General features: G+C 35.2%; 1 protein-coding gene across 1 annotated transcript; it reads right to left on the minus strand.

The window, feature by feature from the left end:
* Positions 1 to 4,495: 4,495 nt before the first annotated feature.
* LOC134283260 (uncharacterized) lies at positions 4,496 to 5,902 on the minus strand. The gene has a single exon (XM_062765703.1). It carries the CDS (start codon positions 5,900 to 5,902, stop codon positions 4,496 to 4,498), a length of 1,407 nt encoding a protein of 468 aa, XP_062621687.1.
* Between the last annotated feature and the right edge of the window lie 5,908 nt (positions 5,903 to 11,810).

Below are 11,810 nucleotides of genomic sequence, written 5' to 3' on the forward strand. Positions count from 1 at the left end.
ATAACACAAAATTGTAAACACATTAAGTTACACAGTTAAATACTCAAAGCTACATACAAGTTATTACCCATATAACCCACCATACACAAACATGGGATAATAATGGGGTCAACCTCACAGCGCTGCCTTACAGAACTTGTATTAAATGCTTTTACACAATAATTACATTATTCTACATGTAACTTACACTTACACACACTAACTTTACTTACATAGTTACTTTACGGTTTAGAATCATTATGAAATTAAATACTACAATACTAGGGCCGATACTTTCAATTAACACTACTCACTATAACATTTATAGAACATACAAACTATACAAAGGAACGAACATTCAAACGAATAAACTAAAATTAAAATACGTTGAAATAACAAAGTTATCCCAGGACCATTTAATTAACAAACAGAGAAGAAAATGTAAATAAACATGTTACTCACCTCAGAAGTCAGTGTCTGTATTAACGATATAAAATACTCAGTACTTTAACTTTACAAAACTTGGACAGTAAAAATTGTCAGTAAGAGCTCGTGCTGTTACATCTCGATAAGCCGGTTTTAAGAAGGGCGGAAGCCTAAACTCAGGTGAATAAATACAGGTTGTGGAGAGGTACCAAAAAGGGTGTTCGAAAAGAGGTGCAGAATGGGAAAACTGAAAGAAACTAAGGAACAACGTAAGAACAAATTTCACAGTAAATTTAAAATACAAACAAGACAAATAATCAATACAACACCGTAAATGTGACAATACCTCTCCCTGCTGGAAAAGTATGCTTATACTTTAGAACACACATTTACGAAAGATTAAAAAGAAGAGTTCGTATTTACACAAATTAACACTGTAAGTCATCACTGCCTACTAAGATAATCTGCTCCTTGATTATCCCTTCCCCTAATGGTGATAACTCGGTATCTAGAGGATTGAAGACTAAGTGCCCACCTCATGATCCTAGCGTTGATAACTCTGGCTTTGTTCAAATACATCAACGACTGATGATCTGTTTCAATGAGGAACTCGCGTCCATACAGGTACAGATGGAACTTTTGGGCTGCCCAAACAATTGCCAAGCATTTTTTCGATTGTAGAATACTTACTTTCGCTGTTCTACAATTTTCGACTTGCATACGCCACCGGAAGTTTCAAACCACTATGCTCGTCAAACTGCATCAGTACAGCTCCAATTCCCCTATCCGATGCGTCAGTCTGAAGAATGAACTGTTTTGCTAAATCTGGCAGTTTAAGAATAGGTGATTTCAAAAGCATTGCCTTAAGTGTTTGAAATGATTTTTCCTGTGGTTGATTCCAAGTAATTTTATTTGGCGACCCCTTCTTTGTCAGATCAGTGAGGGGTAGTGCAATAGACGAAAAATTTCGAATGAATTTCCTGTAGAAACTAAGGAGTCCTAAAAACGATCTTAACTGACGTTTTGTGCTTGGTGCTGGTGCTTCTTGAATTGCTCTTACCTTGTCTGGGTTTGGTTTTAACTGGTTCTCACCTACGATATGGCATAAGCACTCTAACGCAGTACTGTTAAGGCTACCCGGAGCTTATTCTGCATTTAAAACGTAACACTCTTTTGCAAAGTTGATTTTTAGTTTTATTTTTAAGTTATGTACTTCAGTGCGCCAAATTCATACAGAGGATCCCCAAGGCTATATATAAAGATATTTGTTACGATGTCACATGACCTTGTTGATCACGTGACGGTCATTTCTTCTTTTTTGAAATGTTTCACATAAATCGCTTCGGCGCAGGTTTTTAAAACAATTATTATTTACATTTGTCACATAAATAAACTCGTTGCATCATTGTGAAACCGAAATGTGCTTGGGAAAAGTTATACTATTTCTTTGGAACAATTTATTTCAGATTAACTTCAACTTACCGACAAATCTGAGGGTATTTTCCACCGAATATCGTCAACTGTTTTAAAACAAAGCAACCATACATATTTCCCAAGCAAGATTCAGTTAGAGGGGAAACTCTTTTACATAATTCCATAAAAGATGTTAAATAAATCCTCATAAACAACCTGCGCCAGGCTCTTTTAAACACATATTTTGAATTGTGCCTTTGTCCACGGGTATAAAAAAGGGTAAATGTCAAACGTATATTTTCGTACGGAGTTTGAACACGCTGACTCTTAAACAAGAGTAACAAAGCAAGGTTATCTATATTATTCGGATATATTACAGTTAAAAAAGTGATAAAAACACGTTTATTTTAAACTAGAATTCTGCAACTTTATATGCAGATTGAAATAAAGGTGTAAAGTTTATGACATTCTCCCCATCATTACAGCTCAAGTATGCAGTGACTTGACGTCATTTTCAATTATGACGTCATACATTTGTAGTTCAGAGAAGTTCATGCACAGAGTACACTACAATATTCTCTGGGAAGCCTTATCGTACCTGCGAAACTCTTGTACCCTATTGCACACTATTGCACACTTGGGAGGTTTTGCTGTCAAATTGGTGTTTCCCAGCCTGGTAAAGAGTTCGTGAAGAACTTCCAAATGCTGATCTAAGTCATCTGTAAAAACAATGATATCATCGATAAAGTTATCAATGTTTGACATTCCGTACAACAACTTACTCATCAGTCTGGGAAACGTCGCCGGTGCTGTCACCAAACCAAAGGGCATCACTGGAAATTGGAAGAGGCCTTTAGATGTCTGAAACGCTGTTTTGGGTTTAGCTGACGATGTTAATGGAACCTGCCAGTAGCCTTTTGATAAGTCAATCCTTGTAAATACCTTGTCGTTGGAGAACTTTGAAAAGATATCATCTGCATTTGGCATCGGTTCTGCATCGAACTGTGAACATGCATTGATAGCTCTAAAATCTACACAGAAAGGAAAAGTGTCATCTTTTATCTTCACAAGGACAACTGGGGAAGAAAATGGACTTTCTGATGGTTCAATGACATTCAATTCAAGCATTTTCTCAACTTCCTTATCAGCTATTCCCCTCATTGAAAATGGAATTGCATAAGATTTAACTCTGATTGGTTGACTTGAGTTTATCTTAATGTGTTCAATCAAATGGGTATAGCCAGGATCATCAGACAATAAATTAGTAAACTGATACAAAAGTGATGTTACCTTCTTTCTGTCTTCAGGTGATAACTCTGGGTTGATGTCCACACCTTTGGTATTCCCATTACTCGCTACGCCATACTCGTCATCCTCCTCCTTTGCAGCACAGTCAATAACAGCAGATGTGACTAGCACTTCATCATCTTGATCTGATTCGCCTGAATCATCATTCCTGTCAATGAACTTTTTAAGCATATTTACATGAAACGTCTTCAATTTACTTTTCATTTCATTCTGGTAGTCATCTTTGTTTATCTTCTTCTTGATGCTGAAAGGTCCTTTCCATTGCATTAGTAACTTATTTGAATCTGTATACAGCAATACTAAAACTTTATCTCCTACCTTCATACTCCTTGCTCGAGTTGACCTGTTGTAGAACTTCGCCTGTCGTTGAGAAGCCTTCTCCAAGTTTTCTCTGGCTATCTCTGCCGTTGTCTCAAGTCTCTCTCGTAAATCCAACACATACTGATAAGTAAACTTTACCTGATCATCGTCTATCTCTTTTGTACAAAGCTCTTTTAAAATGCCCATGGGCCCTCTTACGTGTCTTCCATACACTAAGTCAAAAGGCGAGAAGCCCAAACTTTCTTGCGGTACTTCCCTGTAAGCAAACAATACTGGGTTAATATATATTTATCCCAATCACGTGGACGATCGGAGCACATACCTTTTAACATTTGTTTGAGGGTTCCGTTAAACCTCTCAACCAAGCCGTTTGTCATAGGGTGGTAAGGGGTAGTAGTCAGTTGATTTAACGATAGTAGCCGTCTTACCTCTCTCATAATTGATGATGTAAATTGAGAACCCATATCGCTCAACATTTCCTCGGGAACTCCAATTCTAAAAAATATGTCTATGAGCGTCTCGGCAACTCTCTCCGTTTCAATGGATGGCAGTGGTACAGCTTCAGGGTATCTAGTAGCAAAATCGACCAAAGTTAGAATATACCTATTCCCTTTGTCGGTAATGCAATGAATAGGTCCGACGATGTCTACGGCAACTCTCTTGAAAGGAACATCAATAAGTGGCATCTTCTAAAGAGGGTACTTAGAAACCTTACCTTTTTGTATGGTCCTTTGACAGATGTCACAAGAACGACAAAACATCTTGACATCAGTCTGTAGTCCAGGCCACTAGAATTCAGAAAGAATTCTTGACGATGTGCGTGATATCGCCAAATGACCAGACATAATTGACTCATGTGCCAATCTCATGACAATTTCCCTGATTTTTTTTTTGAACTACAAGCTGTTTGTTAGACTTACCTGATTCATTCTTGGTTTGATATTCACGATATACAAATCCGTTCAGCATGAACCATCGTATTGTTGCAGTCCGTTTGTCAACCACTTGTCCGGAACTTGCCTATTGTCGTATTCTCTGCAGTGAGTCATCAGTCTGTTGTTAGAATGTTAAGTATTTTTGGAACATTGAGTTGAGGATACTGTTTAAATTTTACCTTTGCTTGTTGACGGGTTTCAACAGCATTTGCCTCTGACCACTCAGGATCAGGATCTCCAGGTGCTCGTACCTTAGCTACATTCCCGATGATTAAATCGTAGACTGGCTTCTCCATACACCATGCTTCAAAAGTTCCTGTAATATAGGGCGTGTCAACAAAGATGGAAGCAACTGGTACTGTAATAGATGAACCATCTGCCAAAATGCATGTTTGAAACTTATCTTGAATCAAATTTGCTTCATCAATCTTACTTCTTCGAACCACTATGCCGCTGCATCCCGTATCTCTTAGTACCGTAACTGGCTTACCTTCAACAAAACCTGCTGATACTGGCATGTTGTGTTGCAGTTGGTAGCATGATGGTGAAACTCTTGTTGATGCATCAAGACTCTTAGAATTGGTTCCAGTGTCTGTTGGCATTGTGCTTACAAATGTTACCTTTGCTGTGTGTTCCTCCTTACTAGATGAAGTATCATGGATTTCCTTCGGTTCTTGCGTTGTTTTAGCTGTTATCTTCGGTTTTGATCTGCATTCTGATGCAATGTGCCCTATTCTATTGCATTTAAAACAACGTCTTTCCGATTTTGGAACAAATGACTTGTTTGAATTTTGTATTTTCCTCTCACCTGAAAAGTCTTTGTGATTTCCAGAACGAAACTTAACTTGGTGTTGAAATTCATTGCCTTTGACATAGCTGAGGGTCGCAGCGTTGGTAATCCTTGCCTCTCGATACTGGTCTGCTAATTGTGTCATCTCCTGTATACTCGCTGGTGTTCTCTCCTTAAGAAACAAGGTCAAATCTCTTTTACAAGTATTCAAGAACTGATCACGCAATACTAAATCAAATAATGCCTCAAATGTTTCTGCTATTTTGGCCACTTTCAACCATCTTAGCAAATAACTACTCATTCTAACAGAAAATTGTACGAATGTCTCACCCGTTTCTGGTTTTGCTGATTTGAACTTGTGTTTAAACCTATCCTCTGTTAGCTCATTGCGTTTAAGGAGTGCTATCTTCAGCTTGTCATAATCTAAAGCATCATCTGCTGGTAATAATGCATAAATATCTAGAGCCCTACCTTTAAGGAGTGCACTTAGACTCATAGCCCAAGATGTTTTTGGCCACTTTTGTAATTCTGCATATCGTTCAAATCTACGTAAATAGCTGTCCATTTCATCCTTCCCATCCTCAAAAGCCGGGATTTGTAGACCTTTGAACTTAACACTTACCTCTTCAACCCCTGCTATTTTCAACTTCTCTTTCTCATGAAGCATTTCCATTTGTTGTTGATGAGTCAGCTGCTGCAGCTGCATCTGTTTATCATGTTTCTCCTTCATCCGCTGGTACTCTAGCTCCTCTTTCAATCGTTCTCTTTCTGCCAGCCACTCTTCTCTCTGAATATCCTGTTAGTGTCTAACAAATTCTCTAAGAGTATCTTCTTTGTAACCTAACGATACTCCGTAATCAATAATCTCTTTCAAAGAGTCTGCCATGATCAAAAGTCACAAAACACAAAAGCATACAGACAAACAATAAAAGACAACTAAAATTAGAAATTTCCCCACATACTAGTCTCTACACACCTTAGTTTAGTTGCTAGACTATACACGCATTTTTTTTACTTACGCGATACGCGATGTGAAACGCTAACTACTGACAGACACACAACTAACTGAAGTGCTGAATTTGGAAATTTCGTAATATCAGCGTCAACTGCTGACCTCAAGGTCCCGAATAACTCGGTCACCAACTATTCTACAAAACACAGTGAAAACAATTGAATGAAAATCAAACAAATAATATTCCAACAAAATATGTTTCTTGATTGTTAACCAAAATTCAATAAATAATTCAAATAATCAAAGTTTGAAATTCACTCGATTTTACATATTCAAAAGTCAAGAAAACAAAAGTTAATTTTGTCAATAAAGGCAAACACTAGGTATCCTGTTCAATGTCTTGGATCAAATTCAGTGCATATAGAAAGGTTTCCCTCAATTGATCAAAGTTCCCTCAGGCACTGTTTCCAGTTGAACTTCCAGGATCTTGATTGTCCGTTGGGTTGTCTCTTTGGAGTTGTAGCCCAAACCATCGGAAATTCTGTTGATTTGATCCCAAATGATCCAGTGATCCTAGACATGCCACAATGCTCCAGAGATCCTAGACATACCACGTGTCCCAGCCATCACAAGTCGAAGAGATTCCACATGTCGTCGTGATACCACTCGTCGACGTTATCGTGCTTGTTGTTTTCCTTTGATCCTACATGTTGAAGAAATCCCACTTGTTTTCCGACAATCCCACTTCTGACACCAGTTGTTGCCTGTTCTTCCTTATTACAGTTAATAACAAAAGTCAAAAAGCGTTTTCACATTTATCTAGATTACATCAACTGTACATAATATATATTCCGGCTCCACAGTAACCATAACCGTTACACCACACACCATACAACACCGAACACAGGACGTAACGTAGGACGTGTAACCTGGAACGGAGGACGTATAACGGGACCTACATAACACAAAATTGTAAACACATTAAGTTACACAGTTAAATACTCAAAGCTACATACAAGTTATTACCCATATAACCCACCATACACAAACATGGGATAATAATGGGGTCAACATAACAGCGCTGCATTACAGAACTTGTATTAAATGCTTTTACACAATAATTACATTATTCTACATGTAACTTACACTTACACACACTAACTTTACTTACATAGTTACTTTACGGTTTAGAATCATTATGAAATTAAATGCTACAATACTAGGGCCGATACTTTCAATTAACACTACTCACTATAACATTTATAGAACATACAAACTGTACACACGAAAGAACATTCAAACGAATAAACTAAAATTAAAATACGTTGAAATAACAAAGTTATCCCAGGACCATTTAATTACCAAACAGAGAAGAAAATGTAAATAAACATGTTACTCACCTCAGAAGTCAGTGTCTGTATTAACGATATAAAATACTCAGTACTTTAACTTTACAAAACTTGGACTGTAAAAATTGGTCAGTAAGAGCTCGTGCTGTTACATCTCGATAAGCCGGTTTTAAGAAGGGCGGAAGCCTAAACTCAGGTGAATAAATACAGGTTGTGGAGAGGTACCAAAAAAGGTGTTCGAAAAGAGGTGCAGAATGGGAAAACTGAAAGAAACTAAGGAACAACGTTAGAACAAATATCACAGTAAATTTAAAATACAAACAAGACAAATAATCAATACAACACCGTAAATGTGACAACATTTGCACATCAATATCGATTTCGAAAAAATATATTCAATAATCACAAATATGTTTCAAAAAGATATGTTTAGAGCTTTATGTTGGAAAACATACATGAAGGAATCGATAGACGACGCTACTTCGAAAAAAAAAATCAACCCATGTCAAAAACGTCGTCGTCTCTCATTCTTCGTACATGCTTGTGACGTCACGTGAGTCAGAAAGTGCTATTTTTCTCAAGGTTTTTTAATTTTTTAAGTGTGTGCGACTTTAAGTACAAGATTAATTTTTTGAATGAAGACTTTCTTTGAAAATATCTTTTACATGAGTAAATAACTTTCTTGTTCAAGGCGTCGCGCATACCTAAAATCGCCGATAACGATTCCAAAAATGCCATTTTTTGGCATTTTCTTGTAAACTTAGTCACTTTAAACCTTTAATTCTCTGGATATTACTTTAATCAATATATATATTTAACCATAAAAGAAAGGTATACATTCTAATTTTTCAAAAAATTTTCAATTTCATTGAGGTTTATTGGTGTTGAAATTGTAACAAAAACGGGGGCCAAAATTTAATAGAAACCATATATAGTTCTTTCCTACTTTCACAAAAGTTTTAAAAATATATTACGCGTCTTTTGCCATTCACACAAGTCTGTACAACGTTAGGCGCATGACAAACAAATCTTTCAAAATAAATGACTGTTCTCAATTTACTAAAGAAAGTCACAAATGTCAGCTGAATCCTGTCACATTATATTGCATTTCTCCCTGTGTATTCACGAATTTCAGATGTAAAATGGGTTATATAGTATTTGGTTTAGATTTCAATTAATGATTTGAGATAAAAAAAAAATTAAATAAATTTATCACTTATGTTACCGGGTCCTTTAAGTGCACTCGTTCATTACATCTTCCCTTGAAATTGAAGAAAACTATAATTTCGAAAGTGTGTATTTTAATTTGTGGATTCTCAATGAAACTCTTTTTATAGACATTGAAAATACTGTCAAGTAAATCACCCACTGTCACGGCCAATGCAGCTCTATTATTAAAGGAGGCAACATAATCAAATTATTAGGCCTAAGATATATTTGAAATCGTCTCATGCGTGATCGATCTAACCACCTGAAGGTCATAAGATACAAATACCTGAACATATTGAGATAAATATGGGAATAACTATATCTGGGCTGATAAAATAAGACTGAAAATGTTATTTAGCTTTCTAATGCAAGATAGCGACAACACAGTTAATCAAAATTACTCATCCGGAAAAATGAACTTTGACTTACGTTGCTTATCTCCCTTAGCTTATGACGTCAGAAAGAGGCAGTCGCTGTTCAATTCTATGCAATGTTTACAAACTATCATGTCATTTTACAGCTTAATTTTGAAAAAATATCATAATCATGACAGAAACCTTGTATTATTATACGATGTTCAAACAGGTTGGTCTTTCTTTCTTTCTTTTTTCTTAGAATAAATTTCATCGCATATTTGAGAGATTTTTTCGGCATGTTTTATCAGTCGGTGAATATTCTTATCGTTTGACACTGATCGATTGAGAGAAAAGATAAAAGCGATTGAAAGACAGAAAGATGGAAGAGATTGAATGAATCCCATACATTCTAATGTTTTATTCAATTAATTCGAGTCTAATTATTTGATAGCGTTTATTTATATTCACTCATTCATGTACGACAGCATGATACCCCATCTCCCCTCTCTGGCTCAGCACCCCAGCTCCTTGTGATTTTCGATTTTCCATAATTTTTTGTAAAAGAACATTCTCCAAATTTAATATTTTGACAGATGGCTTTAATAACAATTATGACAAGAACAAAACAGCTTAAACATGTATATTATGCGAAAGGTACAAACGACTATAATTAAGTTTAAATACGTGTATGAAATGTATAAAAATTAGGATTAACTATATATATATATATATATATATATATATATATATATATATATATATATATATATATATATATATATATATATATATATATATATATATATATATATATATATATATATATATATATATATATATATATAATGCAGAAGTTTGATAAAAAAATCCACACAAGTATTTATTTAATAAATATTAAAAAATAACAGAACGCCGATTAAAACTCTACCGGTTTCAATTGTATCATCAGGAGTTTTGACATATTGCTATAGATACAAACAATTCAAAGTATATTGTGACGTCATGTAACGTCAAAACTGTTGCGCTTTAGTATAGTTCATTATGACGTCATTATGATACGACGTTAACAGTTAGACAAATAATGCGGGAAAATTGTCTATTATGACAGGGCGTTTAGCTTTGGTTTAAACAATGAAATAAAATGTTTTTCCTTGGTTTCACGTTCCTTTCCGGAAGTCTTGTTATAGAACTTGTATATAGGAAGCACTGTAAAATTCGGAAAAATGTTTTCAGCACATGTTCTGATATGTCCGCTCACGGCAGTGCACTGGTATTCAGTTTGGCGAATCTGTTGACGATGGACTGTCATACGGTGTCTAAGGGTGTCCCCGGTTTGGCCAATATAATTCTCGCCGCATCCTGAACATGTCATGACATATATTAGATTTGAACTCTCGCAGGTAATAGAAGAATGGATAACGAATTTTCTTCCATTTTTAAAAATAAATTGTTCGGTTTCCTGTAAAAAGGGACAGGTTCCACATCTTGGATGTTGACATTTTTTAGCACCAGCTGTTTCCTCTGTATTGTTAAATTTTATATATATATATATATATATATATATATATATATATATATATATATATATATATATATATATATATATATATATATATATATATATATATATATATATATATATATATATATATATATATATATAAAGCACTAAAAATGACCAACGACACGAACAATAAAAATTGTCAAATTTTCGGGACGCCCTGTCCCTTCCTCAGGACAAAGAAAAAAAGTTAAAAAGTCATAAGAACAAAGGAAAAAGAGAAACAAAAACAACTAGCACTACTACTAAACTACTAAACACTAGATATTTACATACTTAATTACATGATGAATTGGAAATTTTTAAAAACACTAATAAAGAAAGAAATCCGGACCGCTATGAAATGCGTCCGGTCTATCGGGTATACTCGGGCGAAGTGCGATTTACATAATTGAACGAATTAATTATGCTAATTAATTACGACAATCAGTAAATCGTACATTGTTTCATTCTCTCAAAATGGCGTAACTTTACTTAATAAAGAATAATCGAAGAAAAATAATATAGCAGGGATATTTAAAGATATGAATTATGATCAATTATAAATTTTGAAATATTTAAGGACTAATTACCGGGAAAAAATAATTAACAAAGGTGTAAGCAATACATAGTTATGAGAGTTGTTCGAGAGTTGGTGACGCAAATTAACTGTAGAGTTTACACTAAATTGAGAGAATAATCTTGTTTAGTATCATCAGGAATTGGGTCTAGTTTACGTTCATTCTGGTGAAGTCATTCAGTTTGTTAATACCATTAGGGCGGAATGACTTCAATCTGTGCATCCAGAACTTTTCTTTGCTTTTTCTCAACCCAACATTTAAACTTCTAAAGAAAGAACATCAAAAATCAATAAAAACTGAACACCGGGTCTCCAATTTACAGACCTACTTAGAGTGTGACATTATTCCGAAAGGCTTTCAGATAAATGTTACACCTAACATAGGGCCAATCTCCAAACGCTTTCAGGAACGCTGGGACGTTATTACAAGGAGATGTTCTAAACAATTGATGTCACTCTGTCTTTCTTGGGATATCCACAAGTTAGGACAATTGAAAAGTGAGATCAAGTCCTTAGAATCATCCCTCAACGATATCATGTCCCAGGCCGATCTTGATGAAGCCCATAATATTATAGACACCTATAATATGGCCCTGACAAATAAAGTCAACAAGACTCAAAAAAAGAAATTTCTCCGCGACAGTGTTCCACA

The sequence above is a fragment of the Saccostrea cucullata genome, unplaced genomic scaffold (assembly GCF_032062105.1).
Source record: "Saccostrea cucullata isolate Sc308-1 unplaced genomic scaffold, CSIRO_AGI_Scuc_v1 ctg5087, whole genome shotgun sequence".
In the NCBI taxonomy this organism is placed as follows: Eukaryota; Metazoa; Mollusca; class Bivalvia; order Ostreida; family Ostreidae; genus Saccostrea; species Saccostrea cuccullata.

Coding starts and splice junctions, on each gene's coding strand:
- LOC134283260 (XM_062765703.1), bottom strand. CDS start 5,902: ATGAAGGAGAAACATGATAAACAGATGCAGCTGCAGCAGCTGACTCAT.